Source organism: Bidens hawaiensis, unplaced genomic scaffold (genome assembly GCF_021521415.1).
Source record: "Bidens hawaiensis isolate Kalapana, Puna unplaced genomic scaffold, B.hawaiensis_p1.1 tig00011186_1, whole genome shotgun sequence".
NCBI lineage: Eukaryota > Viridiplantae > Streptophyta > Magnoliopsida > Asterales > Asteraceae > Bidens > Bidens hawaiensis.
Window position 1 is genome coordinate 94,459 of NW_027491868.1, and position 23,185 is coordinate 117,643.

At 33.6% G+C, this 23,185-nt stretch overlaps 2 protein-coding genes and 1 long non-coding RNA gene across 3 annotated transcripts; all 3 read left to right on the forward strand.

The window, feature by feature from the left end:
• Positions 1–576: 576 nt before the first annotated feature.
• Positions 577–2,661, forward strand: LOC143537357 (non-specific lipid transfer protein GPI-anchored 9-like). Its single transcript, XM_077031143.1, has 3 exons — positions 577–1,061; positions 1,268–1,312; positions 2,475–2,661. The coding sequence occupies exons 1-3, from the start codon at positions 722–724 to the stop codon at positions 2,564–2,566; spliced, it is 477 nt and encodes a 158-aa protein (XP_076887258.1). The 5' UTR covers positions 577–721; the 3' UTR covers positions 2,567–2,661.
• A 7,878-nt stretch (positions 2,662–10,539) lies between these two features.
• LOC143537358 (WAT1-related protein At1g09380-like) lies at positions 10,540–13,787 on the forward strand. Its single transcript, XM_077031144.1, has 7 exons — positions 10,540–11,098; positions 12,039–12,101; positions 12,171–12,287; positions 12,369–12,606; positions 12,680–12,838; positions 13,390–13,541; positions 13,670–13,787. The coding sequence occupies exons 1-7, from the start codon at positions 10,923–10,925 to the stop codon at positions 13,785–13,787; spliced, it is 1,023 nt and encodes a 340-aa protein (XP_076887259.1). The 5' UTR covers positions 10,540–10,922.
• Positions 13,788–20,090: 6,303 nt separating this feature from the next.
• On the forward strand, positions 20,091–20,713 carry LOC143537359 (uncharacterized). The gene is made up of 4 exons (XR_013136042.1): positions 20,091–20,237; positions 20,324–20,363; positions 20,474–20,526; positions 20,667–20,713. It is a non-coding gene; the product is annotated as an uncharacterized LOC143537359 (long non-coding RNA).
• The last annotated feature ends 2,472 nt before the right edge of the window (positions 20,714–23,185 follow it).

Below are 23,185 nucleotides of genomic sequence, written 5' to 3' on the forward strand. Positions count from 1 at the left end.
GGATAGATGCCCAACTATAAATACATGCCATTTCATTTGCTTTTAATAAAAAAAACAAAATTAATGTGGCCCACTCTTTTCCGTCACTTAGCTTAACGGGGCTCAGCTCGCGTCACCACCATTCAATTTTTATCTTACGTATATCATTATGCATTATTGAGATTTATTTTAAAACTTAATTGTTCAAGTTCAACTCTTCTTCTTAAAATATGATAAACGTTATAAGAAATACGGGTGACATAATTATAAATACAAGTAACCATTATGTATCAAATTGTATAATTTCTCTTAATCATATCATGCTTAAAAAATTTGAACCAGAAAACTAAGATTTAAAATAAATTTAAATAATAGTAATATATATCTTGTTATGAAAAGCAACTTAAATGGACTAGTCGAGAGGCATGTTGTGTTTAAAGAAGCTCCACTCGAGATATGCATTTAAAGAAAACAAAAAGAGAAGAAGAGAATGATATAATTTACTATGATATTTCCGAGCACGAAGAAAAATATAAAAAACTTAAAAATTTTATGTGTTTCCAGATGACATTTATTACTTTATACTACAGTTTTTTAAATTTCCGTTAATCGAGTAATCTTTTTAATAATTTATTCATAACAATAAAGAAAAAGCCAATGGTGCCAGCTAAAACCCCTCAACTTTCAACAACCCCAACTAAATCTAGTGCACTCAACTCCTTTTTTAACTTCCAACAAGCATATGTTCATCCCCTTCAGACAAAACTCAATGGCACTTTATTCATATCCAACAGTGGTCTTTGCACTCTTGGTGATCACAATATCTATACCGACCGCATACACGCAAGCTCAAACGTGTGCATCAAAGCTAGTCCCTTGTGCTCCTTACCTTAACACCACCATAAAGCCGCCTAACACTTGTTGTGATCCGATCAAGGAGACCGTGGCCACTGATCTACCGTGTTTGTGTAATTTGTATTCGAATCCTGATTTTTTGTCTGGACTGGGGATCAATATTAGTCAAGCTCTCCGGCTTCCTCGCTTGTGTGGAGTTAATTCGGATACAAGTGTCTGTAAAAACGGTTAGCTTAATATTATTTTTCTTTTAGTTGATGCAATTTTTGTTAGATTTGTGATCGAATGTGCGATTTGTGATTCGAGTGTGTGATCAGGATTGAATCATATCGGATTAGAGAAAGATATGAGTTTATTATGATGAGGCATTGCTAGCAACAATTGATGATAATGTTATGTGAATTAATTAGTGTAATAATATATTTTGATGCAGTTCATGCTCAAGCTCCAGGTGGATCTAGCACTAAACCTCCACTAGGTATTGTCTATTTGTCATGATCTCTTAGACTGTTTTAGCTAATATAAGATAATCAGGTTGTTTTTAGTTATAGTTAGTTACTTCAACCCGAACATTAATGTTTATTTGTGTCATGTCGTGTCAGACTGACTGACACCCTTAAGTGGTGTTGCTTTCAGGTCGACTCATTTTACGTTTATTGTGTATCATTTCATTAACACTAATGAAATCAAGAGTATTGATAGCTAGAATGTAGAATTAATGAATAAAGTTGTTTAAATTCAATCAAAGGTTTTAAAGACTTTTAGACCAAAAGTTAATTTCAGATTTGAAATTTATTGTTGGATTGAAATTTTAAAAATCAAAATATTGTACTTTAAATTTAACACTTTTTAACAGGTTATTTTGTTTATTAGATGGGTTGTGATCGGATTAATTCATTTATCAAACGTGTCGGATTCAGGTTGATTTGTTTAATGAAACGGACTATATTAACAACCTACTCGCTTTCGTGTTATGTTTATATCGTATATTTGATCACGTCAACATTTGCCACCTCTAATATATTAACATATCAACGGTTTTATTTTCACTTTTGGATTATTTAAAGTATAATTAGTCAATCTATTGTGGCTTCAATTTGACTTGGCACTTGGTTTATTTTCACCTTAGCTCCACCACAACCTTTTATATAATAAACTTTTCAAATAAATACACATTATATTTTTAATTTTATCACTCTGATACCATATTGAAGGAATGAAGCATACATATTTCCATTTGGTAAATATTTAATCGCAAATATCACGCTATGTGTATATATGCACGCAATGTCATGAAAGTTACTAAACTCTAGAGCATGTAGACATCGGTTGAGCCCAATGTAGTCTCTATTAGCAATCTGATTATTTTTTTTTGTATTGTTCGTGTTTGTCTTTTAGGTCGTGTCTGAAGTTGTCGCCTCTAGTGATAGAGATAGATTTAGACCGAATGACCAAATTATATTATTTTTGCCTTTTATTTTCATTTATTTTAAGTATATTAGTCAAGTTAATGGTGGCTTCTATTTGACTAACTTGAATATGTAATATGTAAGGAAAAAGGAAACGAGGTAAGTAGATTAATAAACGTCTAGTCAACTATATTATCCATCACTCTCGTAATGTAATTGTGTGTTTTGCAGCTAGTACCCCGAGTAGGAATGGTGCGAGTAAGATCACTTCAAGCGAGGATATTGGTTTGCTACTTATATCGGCTTCAAAGATGTTATTATAATTTGGTTCATTTATTCGAGCATTTTGCATAAATATGATTCATTGTTATAATGGAATTCTTATTTGTATAATATATAATCATACAATTAATTTTCATGATCACCTGATATCATTGTACCAAGTAAAGTTCAAGTCCGTGTACAAGTTCATGACCGTTACGTGATTAGTATGATCAAATACAAGAAAGTAAAGCTTGGTTAAGATTAAACATGGGCCACATCTAATTAACAGCTATTTTTAAGTAGTTAAATTATTTTTTTATAGAAGGAACTAGTTAGCTTGTATTTTATAAAAAAAAATTATATAAACTTTGGTCAAACAAGAAACTGTTGGATTGCATCTTTTATAAGAAGATATCTAACAGATTGGAGAACACGATATAACAATTCAGAAACAGAAAATCTTCTTAATCACAACGATAAACTCGTAATAAAAACATATCTTTGATTTAAAGCAAACTTGAGTAGGATTGGCTTTGCTATTCAAAAAGGGGTTGCGGCGCAGCTTGTTGCCCGTTTACCTGCCACTTTATTGTAATCGCTTTGCTTGATATGTGAAATTTTTAATTAAAAAAAAAAAGCAAACCAAAGATGGAATCAACAAAACGATCTAGGAAACTACTAACAAACTACAACATCCACATTGTGATGAATTATTATAATCGCTCAAGAGCACGAAAGAGACGATTAAAATACAATTGCAAACCCTAGATCGTAAAACCGACACGAGACATATCTAACAGCTATCTAACTGGAAAATTTTCTCGAATATCTTTTGTAAGTATAGTTCTTCTAAGTTGCGGCCCATTACACAAACATCATTAGCCCAAGCTTCATATCCAGTATGCTAAGCCCAAGATACACTCACACTCACTTGAATCATAAGCCCAGATTAGGAGCACTCCACTTAAGCCCAAAAACCAGATTTTAACATGAAAAGAAACAAAAGAACAATTCACCAAAACAAATATTAATAACCAAAATAGTTTATAAAATTGATAATACCCTATGTATATTTCAACATAAATGCTTTTTCTGAATTTCATACAGTTCTAGCAAGTTTTTGTTACTATTATTAGTAGAAGATCAACCTTCCAAAAGTTTTATTTATTTATTTATTTATTTTTATTATTTTTTTTTTGTAGTTCTCAAATTTTAGTAGACGATTAAAATCATTATTTTTAAGTGGAAACTTTTTGCATATATGGATACAAAGAATGATAACGATTTAAGAAAATAAGAAAGTATGACTAGGGAGAAGATGATTTATCGTCTCCTCTATAAATCTAACATTTCATCACACTTGGTATTAATTATTAACCTCTTGCAAAACAACATGGGGAAGCAAGTCAGCAACCCACCTTTAAAAACCGATAACCAAAATTTGGTCTTTGGAAGGACATGAGGGAAACATGTGTGTGTGTGGGACTAACATGAGGTTTCTCTTTTAGTAGGTTTGAAGAGTAGTGGTTTCACAGTTGGTCTGCTACATAAAATGTGACTAAACATGAGAAGACGTACCTTGACAACCAACATGCATTTATACCTTTTGCATTTGACACCTTTTGTTTTCTCACGCCTTATGTTATGGAGCTACGTATTTGTGTCCAACGAGTTATGCATGATAATGTTATGGTTCCTAGATCTATCAATGTAGTTTTTAAAATATTGGGGTTTACAATTTAAAATTGGCCGGGGTAGCAAGCCGCTTGTCGCCCATTTGGCTTATGTTTCTACGTAAATACTACTTTTTGTTATGATTAAGGGAAAGCCAATTTGCTAAAAAATAACCAGCTTGTCCTAAACTAACCGGTTATGGTTCCATTTAATTAAGGCAATAATCAAAGGCAAACCTACACAGTAAACACCTTATTAGTATAAGATGTTTCAATGAAGACAATATATTTACATCAACTACCTATTAAAATGAATCATAAAATCATTTATATAAATTAATAGCAGAAAATGCTATTTGGTAGTTTAATATTGTTTGTATTTCCTTAAGGTTTGTATTTGGGTCACTTATGTTTAGTAAGTGGTTTTTCTTTTGGTTTATAATCTATCCAAGCCTAAGTTTGGCCTGGCTTGGCAAACACCCCTACTCCCCTGGACATGGTTTGTCAAAACTAGGAGTTTCAACTTTCAACTATGGACCGCAATACCCATGAAAAGTAGGTTGTTGTATAGCAGAACCAATTGACCGCCACAAAGGATAATGAACCATGAAGCCCATGAAGTGAATATATGACACTCTTGGGTAGACGTTATGACAATAATTTGTTAATTAATAAATGTATAGTGGATATGTTATATTTGTAGCAATTATGTTATCGAATCTTTCACAAACTAATACTTTATATTATTTTGTTTTGATTAATCGCAGTATACTCTAAGGCTATGTGTAGTAGAGGAGGCCATAACATGGAGCGTTTTGTCATGTGATCGATCGCCCCATTTATCATTGGGGGGGGGGGGGGGGTGTTCAAACCAAAAATCGCCCCAATCTTGGGTCATTTATTGCCCACTACACTTGCCCTAACAGTCTATCATATAACGGATCTATTTATCAGTGGAAGTCATTGGTTTTATAGTATGCAATGTAATGCAAAGAAAAGTTTAATGTAAAACTTTATAAACATAGAAAGTAAAAATAAAAAAAAAACGTAAAATTTCAAATATTAAAAAAGTCTTAACCCTGTATCAAAGCAGTTAATGTAATATTTTAAATTATCTTTAAACACTTAAAAGTTTGGAGTAGGTGACCAAAAGCAAGCGATAATCTATCTTCCTGAATACTAAACAAGAATTAGACACCTTTTTATGAGCCCTACGGTTGGATTTTGAAATACGATTACTTCAAAAAGCACTTACAATGCTTTTCTCTATACCAAACTCACCATTTTCAACATCTTTTTTCTGTTAAAAGTACAAATGTCAATTTCTTTAGTTTCATGTCATCAGTGATCACATGGTTGATCAAATATTTTCCATTTCCAAAAGTGTACTCAAGAACTAGTTTGAATTCAACAACAAAGTCTTGAGATTTAAAGTTTTAACTACCCCGACCAAATATAATAACTCTTACCGTGTTAAGTTGATCAACCGTATCATGATTAGTAGTGTGACTTGTTTAGAACCCATTGATTTCTTGATATTTATACAATATAAACAAATGTGATGATGATAATGATGATTTTAGTGTCATTAGCTTATTTAATTGAGTGACCAAGATTTACTTGTATAGCAGTTGAGAAATCATAGTAAACTTTGATACTAGTTAGGATGTGTAGAGTACATGCTCATTTATTATTATCATGACTTCGATACTAGGAAACCTCTAAAGTAGCTAGGGGGTTCCAAGAGGCATCACCCCTTGACGGGTCCCTTTTGGGGTAGCAACTTCATTACTAAAGGTCGGTAGCTAGTGACCTAGACTAAAGATATGTAGCATCTTTGACCTGTAGTAGTAAATTAGTTTGGTGGTACGTAGAAGATGAACTCAATAGCAACAAAGATGTGGTATCATCTTGTAACTCGGTGGGATCGTAGAACTTTTGTAGCACCTGTGTTTGCTACCAAATAGAGTTTTTAATCGGTATTATTGTTCGACACCTATTTAAGGAGCTCATTTGGTCATAATTCAACACATCGAATTTCATGGAAGAAAACTTCTTGTTCTTTAGAAATTAGTTTTTCCTATCAAATAATTGATTTTGTTATAACAAAATACTTAAATCTAAAAGTGACTTACACACACTACCCAGAAATATCAAAACCAATACATTTTGTACACATCACAGTTAGACTAACACTTTGTTATGTATGTTTTCTTAACTAGTACAATAAATTTAAGTTTGAAAACATGTTTAGACGTATATACCGCATCATGATCTCCATGATTTGGAGTCAGGGATAGATGTATGAAGGGCTTAGGGATAGCCCAGTCTTCACCTCAACTTTGTCAACGAAATGCAAAATTAGTGCAAACTTTCTTATTTCTAAATCCGTTACAGTTTGGAGTATTAGTTATACTTCCATCATCATAATGATGTATTTGAAATTTATTACCCAAAGTTAACGTTAGAGTGTACGGAGTTCTCCTAGATTTTCCTATTTTCCTTATTTTATCACGCATGTCACATAAGTTTTTTCTATTTTTCCCGTTTGTTCCCATTTTATACTAATAGCGCAATGCCGTCCCATGTTCTCTCGGTTTTTCCTGTTTCGATTTATTTTTAAAATACAAAAAACTAATTATTTTAAATACAAATAATTACTTTTAAATTAAAATAATATGTAAAACAAAAATAAATGATAAAAAAATTAGAAATTAAGTAACAATAAAATTGCAATAAAGATATAATTAACTAGTTATTTAATTGATTCCAAGTGCCTTGTTAAAAACAATTAATTTACAAAGTTGAAGCTTAAATAATGATAATGAATCGGATCCATTGTGTGAAAGTATATTTTAATGTGATTTTTTTTATTCCAAGGGTGGAGAAATGAGAGAAGTATAAATATGTGTAAATATTAAGTGAACTGAGTGATATATGTAAGGTTAATTAACTTTTATTTTAATAATGAGCCACGTCATACAATCCTATATGTGAGAAATCGGTGACTAATCATGGAATTCCTTGAAAAATAACTCCCCAGATTGGCACGGGCCTTTCTCCGGCTAGAGTCTATGTAGCCTTATATATTTAACTATATATACAAGTAGAGTACTTATGTAATTAAATCATAGAGTTCTTACATAATTGCTCTTTGATGTAATTACATAAATACTCTACTTGTATATATAATTACTCTACTTGATTCTCACAATTAACACGTTAATTTCATTTGTACGTTTATGTTCCCCTATATTTTAGAATAAAGACGCATGTACACACTAAATTACACATTTGTTTCAAACTAGATTTGAACCTTGAAAATCACTTGGTTGAGGGACAACATAGTAGAGATGAGCATATGGTATCGTGTACCGATGCTATGGATATCGAAGCATATGGTTTCAGTTAATTGCCAATCTTCATCTTAACTATAAGTTGAGATCTATGGTTTATTTGTTTCTTATTTAGTTTTTTTTTTAACATTTATAATTTCTTTCAAGGATTTCGATCAAAGCTTTCGGGTTCTCAAAACTTTCGATGAAGAATCATTTGAGTTCAAAAGTTTATTCTTGAAACCATTTGTTCAATTGTCTGCGTTTTAGTTGTATCAGTATGTGATTTTATTTTAAATAAAAGAAACACTAGATAGGAGATAAAAAAAACCAATGAGAAAAACAATGAATAAAAGAAAACATATATTTTTAAACAATTTATTTATTAACTAATATACAATAGAAATAAAGAGTGGTCTTTCAAAAATAAACTACAATATAAGTAAAGAGTCAACCATTCCTACTTTAGTAGGGTATATTGGTATAAGATGGTTAAGTATTGTTATTTGCGCCATAGTCTATAACTAATGACAAATTACTTATTTACTATTTAATAATTAATGACAAATTCAACTAATTAAAAATTATTATCTAATGGTTAATTATCACATTATCAATAAATGCAACTTTAATAAATCTTTACCTGTAGTTTTTTTAGTCTTTTTGTAATTAAAGTTTTACTGTTTAGAAAAAAATTTATTAATTTTAGATGACAATCTAACAAAATAATTTTAAAAAAGTATTATTTAATAGAAAAAAAATATACAAATAACGTAAAATATAACAACTAATAATCATTGCTAGCTTAAATGATTTTTCACCATTGTAAAAGAAAATAAATTAAAATATATAAAAAGTTTATATATATCACACCAAACAAGCTAGGCTATCATTAAAAAAATCTAAATATATCTTGTTTGTTTATACACATCTATAAGGAGAAAAAAGCTTATTACAATTTTTTGAAGCCAAGTTACACATAAGTGACTTTTCTGATAAATCTTTTTAAACAATTTTTTTTAATTAAAATTAACCACATTTCTTGACTAATACTTAGGCGATTGAACATAATTAAAAACGATAGTGTAATAAAAGTAATACAGATTATGGTTGACTGAATTAAAAAAAAGTCTAATATATTGATTAAAATACAATACAGATTTATCAAAACTATTTTAGTAAAATACTTTTTGTTTGAGTTACACAATTTTATTAATTATTTTTACACCAAAATCAAACAATTTTTTTAAAGTATAGTGAACAGATTAGTCGGAAGATTTTAAACGGGCCCAACGTTTGTTGCCTTTGCTGGTCTGCACCGGAGTCAGCTGATCACCTTTTCACGGGGTGCTTTGTGGCTTCGATTGTGTGGCAAGAAATTAGTAGGTGGTGTAACATCCCCCCTATCTTCGCGTTTTCGATTGCCAACCTCCTTAAAATCCACAATCATGTTACGGGTCAGGACATTAAAAAAAGGTTGGTGCACTCAATTGTGTTGGTGGCTTGTTGGAGCTTATGGTGTGCCCGAAACAATTTCATCTTCTCCAATCACCCGGTCTCGATTGAAAAGATTATCGGTGAGATCAAATACATGTCGTATTTTTGGATCGCTAATAGAGCTAAGAGTGTGAACTTAAACCGGATAAAGTGGAGAAAATTTGATTTGTAATTTCTGATTTGTTGTTGCTGTAGTGCCCCCCCCCCCCCCCTGCTAGCTGCTTGCTGGCAGTGTGGGTGGCCTTGTTTGGTTTAATGAAATTTGATTTTCAAAAAAAAAGTATAGTGAACAGATTTACGTTTAATAAAAGGTGTATAAATTAGATGTGGTTTAATGGGAGAACACTCACTTTACCAATGAGAGGTAGGGGGTTCAAACCTTTTTATCACCAATTTATATGAGAGATATGAGTGATGACCCTGCTTTGCCAGAGTTCGAGTCCTGATCTCACCCGGTTTTACTGGCTCCTCGCTGTCGTGCCGTTTGGCAGGCGTGGGAGTCGGGTTTTATTTGGGGAATCCCTCAATAGGTGGACCGCTAGGGGCTCCGTCCGTTCAGACTCGTGGTCGGCTCGGGCTACCTTTAACCAATAGGGACCGCGTACGAAGTATCCGGCGTTATTTAGTTGATCGTTCAAAAAAAATAAAATTGTTGATTTCTTTAATTAAACTTAGTTATCTTTAATGGTATAAGTTTCTGATCAAATAAACCAATAACTGTGATTGACTTCTTATAATAAACTCATTTATTGTTATAGACTACAGTGCAAATGAAACTAGACTATATATGGTGTAATAAAAAATTGGAAAATTCTCAAATTTGTTCCCTTTGTTTCCAGAATTATCCCTAACTTATTGCGTCGCCGATGATGCGTTAGCAAACTAATCACAGAAAAACGTGTGGTCGGAATTAGTCGTCGGTGATGTGTTATCTAGGTTATCCCGTCGCTGACGATATGTTGTGCCTAGCCTATCGCGTCGTCGGGTTGCTCTTTAATTATATCTAGTCATCCCCCATTATGTTAGTAGTAGATCACATCGTCTTCGCCTTATGCTGGTAGATCTCGTCATCTTCACCTTATGTTAGTAGTAGATCTACTATTAACATAAAGTCTAGACAATGTGATCTTCAACTAACATAAGACGAAGATGACATGATCTACAAATATAAGGCGAATTCGATGTGATCTACTACTAACATATCAGGGGTGGGGATGAGTAGATATAATTAAAGAGCATCCCAACAACACGATAGGTTGAGGACAACATTCTGTCGGCGACGGGATAACCTGGATAATACATCGCCGACAACTAATTCTGGTCACGTGTCTTTTTTCTATGATCGGTTTACTAACACGTCGCCGACGAACACGTTAAGTTGGAGACAATTTTAAAAACAAAATTAGAGGAACAAATATGAAATCTCTTTCTATTAATGGGAAGTTTTGAGAATTTTCTCATAAAAAAAAACCCTTCTCATGACCATTTGAAGTTTCTTTCAAAACCTTGCACTAATTGATGAACTTCAAAATTTAATTTGGATGTCTATTAATTTTTACCACCGTGTATTAAATTAACAGCACACATAATAAGGAAGGGTGTTAATTACTGCAGAAAGGAATTAATTTTTGCATGTTTTTATGATCTAATTGATGCATGCACATATTCATGTGGTCAAGCTAGCCAGGTAGTTGTGTAGAAATTAATTGACGGTAGAATGATGCAGGTGATTTCAGATATGTTGACACTTGGCATTGTAGCATGCAAGTTTGTTGCCAAGTTTTGTCTTAACTAAAAAAAGCCAAAAACATTTATATAGTCTAGTTAGTCATATTGGTGATAACTACATTCATTCATTTCATTTCATTCATTCACAAGGAAAGAAAGTGATAACAAAGTAACAGGTAACAATGATGCAAGATTTGTTGCCTGTGTTGTTGATGGTACTTGTACAGTTTGAGTATGCAGGCATGAACATCTTCTCCAAGCTGGCAATGGATTCCGGGATGAATCCTTACATCCACGTGGCTTATCGTCAAATCTTTGCCTCTCTTGTTATTGTTCCTTGGGCTTATTTCATTGAAAGGTATATATATTTTTAACTTTCTTTATTGATACTCTTCTAGTATTCTCCATGGTCGTTTTAATCTTTCTGGAGGCCTAAAATACATAACAAATTTGAGACACTTTTCATAAGAAAAGTTGTTTTATAATATGTGACTTTCATGTTATCTATGTGTATCCATAATTATTAAGGCCGTCGACCCTAAGAATACAAGAAATATTTAGGGCCTGAGACATGTAAAAAACAAGACTCGAGAATAAGAAAAAAATCATCTTGGCTTATGTTAGTGTCGGTCTCTGGTATAGTTGTTTTGCGATTGTAAAACATACATAAGTAGTAAAGGGATGCCTTTTTACTTTTTTTCTTTCTAATTTTGTTTAATGTTATGGCTATATGACTTAAATCATGTTTTACATTAGTAAAGGGCTGCCTTTTTACTTTTTTTCTTTCTACTTTTGTTTAATGTTAATGGTTATATGACTTAAATCATTCAATGAGCTTAATATAATTAAAGACTCGAAGTGGATTTAATTTTCCAAAAAACGAGCCTAAAAATTTTTGTCTTCAAATGTGTGTATAAATAAATAAAAATTACTGTATTTAAAAAAAAAAAACCTTGATCCTATGGGAACCCGTGGGCAGTCACCCTAGCTACTGGCCCTCCCCATGGGCTGACCATGATAAATTATAGACCACAAACCATACCGTGAAAAAATCTTAAAACCAAAACTGTCTATATATAATTTGTTACCTTTTAAATTTTAGGGACGTTAGAGAAGTGAGGGCCAACTATTGCTTTATTTCACTCTCCCTAAGCCACCCTGCTCTTATGTTTCGCATATTGTTTATCGATCAGAATATTTTTATTGAAACTAATCTGTAACGCTAATTAGGAAAATCCATATACATGTGGTAAAAAAATTTTAAGTCAATAAAAATGAGATGACAAATTATGTTGCAGGGGGAAAAGACCTCCAATGACGTTGCCCATTTTCATCCAAATTTTCATCTGCTCCTTTTTTGGGTAAGCTTACACACCACAACTATAATATAAATTCATTTTTAGAAAATTAATTTATGTGCCTGCTTGAAGGTTGGCATTGAACCCGATCACATACTTTGTTGGTTTGAAGTACACGACACCAACCATTGGGTGTGCGTTATCGAATCTACTGCCAGGGATCACTTTTGTCATTGCCGTTGCAGTCAGGTAATAGTCAACTCTTAAGGTGTTGTTTAAGGTTAAGGAAAGAGTGGTTTTCTTTAATGATTTAATTTGTTTGTTGGATAGACAAGAAAATGCAAAGCTGAAGACATTAGGTGGACAAGCAAAGTTGATAGGAACATTACTTGGGGTGGGGGGTGCCATGGTATTAGCTTTGTACCATGGGCCTCTCATACCAATTCGTGGATCAAAAATTCATTTAAAGATTGCTGCAGATCACGCTGGCCACACGCATGGGAGCCTTCTCGGACCTTTTCTAGTCATCGTCAGTGCTTTGACATGGTCAATTTGGTTCATTATTCAAGTAAGCCAGTTGCGTGCCTACATACCATGAACTTGAGATATACAAATTAACTAGCTTTATTAACAAAATTCAGGCTAGAATGGGCGACAAGTATCCTGCTCCTCAATCGATCTCAGCTATGATGTTGCTTATGGGCACTGTGCAATGCTGCCTATTTGGTGTAATCATGGAGCCACACTTAAGTGAGTGGTCATTGTATCCGGGCATTAGGGCATTGGCTAGTGTATATGCGGTATGTACATTCTCTCTCTCTTGTTAGGTTTTATGAAGGCCCGGAGCCGCTTCCAAGAATTGTTATAAATATTTGGGCTAAAGGCGAAAAATTTTCTTAAGAGTTTTTTATTGGGTTTAAACAATTAAAATTTTAAAATGGATTACTTGGTTATAATTTTGGTTGTATAAATTTTTTTTAATAAAAATAAGCTTAATTAGTTGAGTAATTGAGTTTAAACATTAAAATTACATATTTTTTTAAATATAAATATACTTAAAAAAAATTGGGCCAGGGTCCGTCGACCACCCGGCCCTCCTTCAAAGCCGGCCTAGTGAAGGCCTTTTAGGCTTAGTTTTGTTTGGGGTGGAAGTCATGTTTAACTTTCTTGTACCCTAAGCTAGTTGTTTAAGCTATAATTGTTCTCTATATATGCCAACTCCATTATTAAGCCAATAAAAGAAAAACCATAAGTGCATTCCCTGGATGTAGATCGCTTTGACTGAAACACATACATATATAATATATATAAATGGTGTATAATTAATATGCAAGACGATGGATGTTTGCAGGGAGTTGCGTGTTCCGGGATAGGTGTTTGCATGATGTCTTGGTGTATCAATAGAAAAGGAGCACTATTTGTATCCGTGTTTAGCCCCTTGTTGTTGGTTATTGTTGCAGCACTGAGCTGGGCATTTCTACGTGAGAAATTATACCTTGGAACGTAAGTACAATTCGCAAAATTTATTTGTCTTATCATTCAAGATTATATACCAACGTAACTAGATAATTATAAAACTCTTCTAATGCATGTTCGTATATAATTGAATTTAACATATATTTATTGAACAGGGTGTTAGGGTCGGTGCTTATCGTGATAGGACTCTACACTGTATTATGGGGAAAGAGCCGGGAAATTCAACCTCAACCGGAATTACAAGATGCAAGGGAAGATATTGAAATGCATTGATGATATTTATGTTTAAGTAAAACAAGAAATGAATAATGATTATGTCTTGCAAGAGAGTTTAATTGTTCAAAGAGCAACTCCTGGCTATAAAATTGCAAAGAGCAGTTGTCATTGTGTCTTGCAAGAGAGTTTAATTGTTGAAATTGCATGCAACTTTATCATTATTATTTTTTAACAGCCAGATGTTGTACTTCAGGGGATTGAACCATTGACTTTAAAAGTAATTGATGTCTTTTTTTCAAGACGAAAAAATGTTATGAAAATACAAATCAAAATTATAGTTCTAGGTGAAAATCAAAAAAACTTAAATATTCGTTAGAAACATAAATAAAAATACGAGTTAAAATTTAACTAATTCTTAATGTTTATATAAGTTTTATCAGTTTTTTATTTAGAAATACTAGATACTATTTAGATGGATCAATTTTTTTTATCAGCTTTAATTTTGTTAATATAATGTTTAACAAAAAGACATAATTAATTCCAGTATAAAAATGTGAAAAACATCTGTATGAAACTATGAATCAGGATAAAATCATAGCACAAATTAAATACAACAGTATATAGATAATGTCAACTATAGAGAAATTAGTTATAGAAGAAGTTAAATATAAAAAAATGTTAAATATAAAACAAGTACATAATAAAACGTTGGTCGAGTAGCCTTAATCTTTTGTTTTTTTTTTTAAATAAGAAATATTTTGAAGAGAGATAGACACTTTGTTAGTACGTTACACACACCTTAATTAACGTATTATTAAGAAAAACATAACCTCATAAACTCTTCGGAAAAAGAAATAGAAAGTAGCGTAATTTTTGTAAAAACCAGATTAACTTTAATTAATTAGTTTTCTTATTTGACATTAAAAACACTTATTTAGAGCGTTTTTTTTTGTTATTTTCAATGTAATGTAATGGTAAGAACCTTGGGTTTTTTCATGGAGACTTACGCTCAATTCCTACTTACAACACTTTGAGAGGCATACATGGATGACTCAATGAAGAAAAACTATGATCTTTGTAGTCACCAATTCGACCGTAAGGGCATCCTAGTTTTATCCATGGCGGGTTTCCCATAAATTGAAAATAACTTTGAGGCGTTTAAAGGCTTCGAATGATTGAGTTGGATTAGCTGAATGTGACCTTTTATCATTAGATCACCATGTATAAAGTACATATTTTATACTATGTTTGCTATTCGTTAGAAAAAAAAAACATATTTTTATGTAGCCTAAAAATTAAAGAGTCAAGGGAGAATTAAAACTACATTTATTTAATATTGTCACAGCCCCGGCCCCTGTGCTTCGGGAGGGGAGTTGTGAATATTGATTGGTGGTATCGGTGTTTATTAAATTATTTTGCAGCGGAATATTTCATCAGAATCGTAGTTAGGAAAAATGATCAGAGTTATAAAACACCATGATTGTTATTATTATAATCTGGGAATTTAACCCATTTTGATACAAACATAAATTTATAGGGATACCCTAATTTACAAAACACGTTTCTTTGTTCGGGTGACAATCCACTTATTTAAGCTGGACGTCCGCAGGCATTATTCATTTGTCTCTAACAAGTCACCCGAAACATGTTTAAAATATTGATCAGCAAGAAATACTGGTGAGTACATTCATTTGTAAATGACACAATTTACATTTGCAGAATTATGATGTTTTTACATCTGTGTGCTTACAAATTACCAAAAGGTACTTGTCACTCGACCGTATCTATGACTGTGGTCATATTATTTATTGGCTAACATTTGTCCAATAAGTAACGTGTAATAGCCCAGTAGGCAAGCTTTTATACGAAACCCCACAATACTAGTAGTAAACATCCCGTAAGTCTACAGAGACTTAATCACTGTAATGTATTTAAAATACTTTTAAAAATATATTTGAAACATTTAGACTATCTGTCATGAGTTTTATACGTTTTGAAATTATCATGACAGTGTTGGAAAAATAGTTGTCTCACGCATATGTGAGTTATACAAAAACTTGAATGTCTCACCTTGCAAGTTTATAATGGGCGCTTCCTGATATTAAATACCTAGATTAAAAACAATGTAGTATATTTATGGTAATATAAATCTCATAATCATAACGATAATCACGAGAATGGAAACTTTACACGATGGCACAGTGTCTTACTGTAACACCGTGAAAATTTCGAGTTCAAAAGTATCAACTTTCCAAAGTCTAGGGACTAAAATTGCCAAAATTCAAACTTGAGGGTTAAAAATGTAAAATTTGTTTTCCTGACCCATCGCGGTACGCGATGAGTCAGAAGATACTCCCATCGCGTACCGCAATGGGGAGTCTGACAAATTGTGACACGTGTGGCACGTGGCACACGGTGGCATCATGTGCCGCCACGTGTCACCACGTGGTGCGGTGCCTGCCAGGTGTCGCCATGTGGCAAGGCTAGGCAGTGACTCGACAGGCCTATATCGCGGTACGCGATAGGCCTGTCCAGGAGCCCATCGCGTACCGCGATGGGGTCCAAAATATTGCCTATAAATAGCAGCCATGGGATCTCACTCCAGGCATCCCAAACACAGCTCTCTAACCTCTCTCTAGAAATATCACTCTCTCTAGAATACCTCGTAAAACGTACCACGAATTCCTCAATAAGCGTGCCTCGAATCTCTTTTGTATACCAACGTTTCCTTAGAAGTTGTGCCACCCTCCACCCACATACCAAGAAGGTGTTGTTGAAATGGCAATGAGTCTCGATAAGCGTGTCAGCGAGTATTGAAGTTTGGTGTACTCATTTGACGATCGAGAAGTAAAGCGGCGTCGGAGTGCTGCTCAAGTCCCTAGGATTTCGGTACGCCACTAAGGTTAGGCATAATATCGAATTCAATATAATTTAAAATTATATTCAAGGCTTAAGCCTTAAGTCGAGGTTATACTCGATACCTCGATAAAAGAAAAGAAAAACATAACAAAGAAACTAATGAAAGTATGATTATTGAATATTGTGAATTCATATATATGTGTGTAAGTATATATGATTATATTCTTTGTTATGAATATATTATTTAATGAATAAAGATTATTCTTAAATAATAAAAGAAATTGATTACGTTTATTGGAGAAGAAGAAACGTCGGGTTTTGAATATAAACTAAAGGTTTATAAATTTACTTTAAACAAGAGGTTTTCAAGTAAATAAGAATTGAACTAGAGGTTCAATCGAGGATTGAGATATAAGACTTAAGGTCTTAAGCCGGATCGTGTATCCGACTAACAAACATTTATACTCGTAACTATAGGTTCGAGATAAAAGAAAGGGAAAGACTCTTGGACGGTGAGTGAAGCCGATCCTAAAGAGATAAGGTGAATACGCCCCCAAACTTTTAAACTTGTTTTCAAAAGAGTCAACTTGTTGTATGAAATTGTTTACAAGGAACTATGTGTTCCTAAAACCGTTATAACTATGGGTATAAACCTTGCTCTCAGGCTGTGGTATACATATGTCTGGATCCTTACATAGGTGGTACTATGCGATGTATGGGCATGATCGCACCACCCTTGGTCGTAGGACGCTCTCCTGCAGGGAGTACGACCGTATGCGTATATTTACGGGTACTTAATGAAGTCAAACGCTGCGGTGTTTGCTGAGGTGACATAGTGTAGAGGCTCTAGTCTATAATGTGTTATTTGACTTGATTATTCCTAAGCCACGTTAGGCCGAGGCAGACGTAGCCTCGAGGGGTAATTAAGTTAAAGAAAGTATTTTTGCGTCAGCGTGTTCACCAGCATTCGTTGCTGACGTATTTTCTTACATTTTGCAGGTGAACAAGTTTAGCGCTTGGAATATTGAAGTGCTTAGATATAAATCCGATGGCTCAAATTTTCTTTTGTAAACTTAAACATATGGTGGTTTGTAAATATAAACACATAAATCTTTTGTTAACTAAACGGATATTTTATAATTCCGTCTTTTATATAAATTACATTTTCGATCCTTAAAGTTTATAAGTCTTCCGCAAATAAACGTAACTCTGATTTATTTACAATTACGATACCAACTGTTGGGTCACGCTCCTAGGCCCTAGAAGGGGGTGTGACACTTACCTTGATAGACAGAGCTTTTGGATTCGTGTATATAAGTTTCTTTTGATCGGATAGGATATCGCTACGATCATTCGGACATTATTATTATATAATATAAATATGGAGTTTGGTGCCGCAAAGTCCCGATTGGGCCACTTTGCGGCACCTTATTGGTAAAAAAATTTTTGTTTCGGTCGTAATGAACGTAACGAAAACCTATCAAATGTGAATTTTGGTTTTGTTCTTTTTGATATTTGTTTTAGTTACGGTAGAGTACCGAACACAACGGAAACCGACCGTTATTATATAATATAAATAAGGAGTTTGGTGCCACAAAGTCCCGATTGGGCCACATTGCATCACCTTATTGGTAAAAAAATTTGTGTTTCGGTCGTAATGAACGTAACGAAAACCTATCAAATGTGAATTTTGGTTTTGTTCTTTTTGATATTTGTTTTAGTTACGGTGCCGTACCGAGCACAACGGAAACCAACGTTATTATATAATATAAATAAGGAGTTTGGTGCCGCAAAGTCCCGATTGGGCCACTTTGCGGCACCTTATCGGTAATTTTTTTTTGTTTTGGTCGTAATGAACGTAACGAAAACCTACCAAATGTGAATTTTGGTTTTGTTCTTTTTGATATTTGTTTTAGTTACGGTACCGTACCGAACACAACGGAAACCGACCGTTATTATATAATATAAATAAGGAGTTTGGTGCCGCAAAGTCCCGATTGGGCCACTTTGCGGCACCTTATTGGTAAAAAAATTATTTGTTTCGGTCGTAATGAACGTAACGAAAACCTATCAAATGTGAATTTTGGTTTTGTTCTTTTTGATATTTGTTTTAGTTACGGTACCGTACCGAACACAACGGAAACCGACCGTTATTATATAATATAAATAAGGAGTTTGGTGCCGCAAAGTCCCGATTGGGCCACTTTGCGGCACCTTATTGGTAATTGTTTTTTGTTTTGGTCGTAATGAACGTAACGAAAACCTATCAAATGTGAATTTTGGTTTTGTTCTTTTTGATATTTGTTTTAGTTACGGTACCGTATCGAACACTACGGAAACCGACCGAATTCGCGTAGACTCGTTTGATATAAATGAGGTTGATGAGCTGTTGAAAAAGGCAAAACCTTTAAATATTTTAGATTGAGAGAGTTTGAAAGTTCTTGGGTTTAAGTCCCACTAAACGATAAAAAAAATCGTTGTTTAAAAAAGTAAAATAAAATGAGGCTCTAGCCACCAGACCAGTTGTGCAATTAAAAGAATGTATCAAACCAGACCAAACCATTTTATGTGCATATAGAAACATTGGCAAACGATACTGTTTATGTGGACCATCAACGTTAATATAGGCTATATTTAACTAATAATAATAATATGTAAATTTAAATTTATGAATATTAATATAAAAAAATAATGGGTACATGTGTTCGACATGGCCCGTGCCATGTTCGATTTCATGTAAAATTCTCGGGTCTATGTCGGGTTCAACCACTCAACTCGTGAACATGACATGTTTATCAGCTTATCTAGGGTAATCTAACGACAAGTAACCGTGATTGTTATAACTTTCATTTATGCCGTTTTTAAACTATTTATAAGATTATGATTAGGATAAAAATCAATCAATTTGTAATTAAAGTCGGACATTATTATTCTCATGTTGGGGTGTTATTCTCATTTATTATTTCATATTGTAGTGATTACTGAAATAAAAGTTAATAGTGTCATTAACCTTTTGTATTCTCCTATAGTTATAAAAAAATATGACGGTATTCAGGCAATTAATTTCGGTTAATAATGAAAATCAAATTTAGGCTAAAATTTTAAATTAAAAATACATTAAATGGATATGGATATATAAATACATAAAAAAGAGAGACAAATAAATGAAATGGAGGTAATATATAAATGATTATATTATTATCCTCAGCCATATTAACCAATCAATGGATTTGCGGTTATTATGTTTAGTTTTGGGTTTGGTATTAAATTTGGAGTAAAATATTTGAGTTTGGATGGTTTAATTGGGTTTGATGATACGGTTGGGCTCCATGGGTCGGGTAAATGTGTATTTCTATATATCTATCTACGGTTTAGAAACAAAGCGATCCCTCCCCAATCAATTATTCAAATTCTTACTCCTAATGGAAGCAGCAGCAGCAGCAGCTAACGAGACTAATGAATTGAAATCAGCAGGCGCTGTGGCTGTGGCTGTGGCTGTGGATGAGAATATACATAAGATGGAATCGGAGGAGAATGTCGATGGAACAGAGGATGATCAGGCATCAAGGACCTTCAAGCCTTTTATAAACAGAGGTCTTTCGACTTTAAGCCTCCTAAGTTTTATGGACACACATTAAATTGCCTCAAGTAATACTCTATAACTCTTTTCTTTTTCAAAATAAAAATAACATAACATGATGATGTGATTATTATTGTTTGTTTCATTTTGTTAGGTTATGGAGATCGGTTATCCGCCTCGGTGGCTATGATCGGGTTTTTCCTTTTTTCTTTTTCTTAAATGTTTTGTTGGATGCATAGCATAGTTGTCAATAGCATTTGATGTTTAAGAGTCTATATATTTTGATCCTGCACTTGTATTGTAGGTCACCTCATGCAAGTTGTGGCGACAAATTGGAGAATCCTTTAACCCCCCAAAGTGAGCCACCGAAATCTTCTCTCTGTTTTTTTTTTTGTTTTGTTTAATGAATTGCATATTGTCTCTTTCTTGTAATGTCTAATTACTTACATACTATTTTTTACTTGAAGACCAATCTCATTTGTGATTCATTTTGGCAGGACCTGCACTACTGTCTCCTGGACATTTAGATGTTTTTATGAGAAGGTACTCAACTACTCGACCCTTTCATATACACAACGTTTTAGCAGGGATGTCAATCTATAACACAACACAAACCTAGCATGGAATTCCTTGCTTTGGCTGTAGTCTAAGGGTTAGTTTCTGTTAGAAATCCCCAACACGTTTTAGTATATTCTTAATATATAAAGAGATTTAAGAGAGAAAAAGTGATGTGGGACGAGGAGTGAACGTCTCATTTCCGATCTATGTATAGCTGATTTTGGAACCCGTTGCGATACGCTGTGATCATAAACAAAGGCCATCGCGTATCGCGATGAATCTTATAGCATTGCCGAGTCAGCCCTAGGTAGGCTACGTGGCACGTTACGTGTCATGTCTGCGTACTCCACGTCGCGTATCGCGATGTGTTACTTTAATAGTCTATCGCGTATCGCGACACCGCAAAGTTTCTGGATAATTTACATGTCATCGTGTAACGCGATGAGACTAATCTACACCTGTCGCGTATCGCGATAGGAGGATTATAAAAAATTTTAATTTTCCACAAAAATACTAAGACGGCCCTTAAGCGGCTCGCGGCGATGCAAGCGTGCGAAGTGCGCCATCAAAGCACCACATTGCGCCCGAGCGCGTCGGGTGCACCGCACCCTCCGCTAGGACAAATGAGTGTGATTTGTTTTATATGAATATTAACATATGAGTTTTCTTTCTTATAAAGAGCTCACTAGTTTTATAATCTAGCAATATGAGACAAGAAATTATATTTCTATTTATATCATGATGGAAGCCTCTTCTTTTCTCTCCTATTTATACCATGATGAAGACTCAACTTTATTGAAACCCAAGTTAAACGTATTTAATTCAATAAAAGCCTAAAAGGCAGCATTTTTTTAAATAGCCAAATTTTATAAACCAAGGAAAAATGGCAACTCACAAGTCCAATTGAAAATTGTTTTTATATTTAGAAAAAATGCTTTTAATGACATGCGCACTATGACACACGTTGATTTATGACTCGCAAATGTGTGTGTCATTAAGAAAATGTCATATTTTTTAAAATTTAAAAGATTTATGACACTTATTTTTGTGTGTCATTTATTAAATGTCATGATTTAAAAAAAAGGAAAATGCGTGTTGTCTTGCATTCCAAATGAATTGTTGAAAACCCGCCCAAAATACTTCTTAAAATCTCTCAAAATCACTTCCAAGTTATATCCACTATCCATGTATACAAACAAGATGCTTAAGGTTTCTCAGCACCAAATCAGGCCATCTTCTCCATGAGTACCACCTTCTCGAAGTTAGGGTTTCATACTCCGCCCAAGTTCAGTCGCCATTTTAGTTTCCAGTGTTGACCTCGAGGTGAACCGCCCAAGTTCAACCACCACCAATTCTCGCTCCAATATTGACCTCAAGGTGAACTTTGTTCTCTATACCATATGAATATTTATCTTATTATTTTGATTTTGTGTTAGTTTGTGATTGTTATGTTAACTTAGTGTTACAAGCCCTAATTTTGGCGAATCAATGAAATAGGCGTAACTTAGGGTTTTATGTTCAGTTATGTAGTTTGTTTATGTTAAATTTTCAATTGATTGTGCATTAGTTTGTGATTGTAGTGTAGACATACCGTTACAGGCCCTAGTTTTGAGGAAATTGAAATCTGTTTTGAGGAAAATGTATGAAACAGGTATAAGAGTAAGATTAGGGGGTGTAAACGAGCTGAGCCGCTCGGCTCACTTTAGGGATGACAATGGGTCGGATTTGAGACAGGTCCAGGCATTCCTAAACCCATACACGATTGTTAAAGCCCGTCCCAAACCTGTTTGGTATTTTTCGGGTAATTACCTGTCGTCGGGTATCTGGTAAACCAACGGGTTACGGGTATCTATCGGGTTTGAGATAATATAACAAATCAAACAATTAATCATTTGAATTAGTTAGAAACTGAAAAAGTGAAAGTATTAATTTTGTGAAAAGGTGAATAGGGTTGGGGACTGGAAGAATGCGAGCAGTTGCAGCAAAGGGACTTGCTGTCTGTATACTTTGTAGTTTGTACATATGGATTATTGGTTTAAATTTGATATTGAAAAAAGTTAAGATTAATTAAAAACAAATGAAAAGCATAAATGATATACTTAGAAACTAAAAAGTCAAATCTGATAGATTAGTTCGAGAACTGTCATTGAATATAACAAGTTAAGTATTCTAATATTACAATTTATAACGTATAATTAGAAAAACCAAATAAAATTATGTCGGGTTACTCGGATATTTAATCGGGTAAATGGGGCTATTTTATCGGGTAATCGGGTATATTACAAATCCCAAACCCGTGAAAAATTCAAAAGTAATTTCAGACCCGTCATATTTCTTAATGGGACAGGTATTACCCGCCCCAAATAATTCAGGTTTCGGGTTTTTCCATCGGATTTGGGTTTCATTTCCATCCCTAGCCGAGCCAAGACCGAGCCCGTCTAGGCTCGTTTTGACTTGT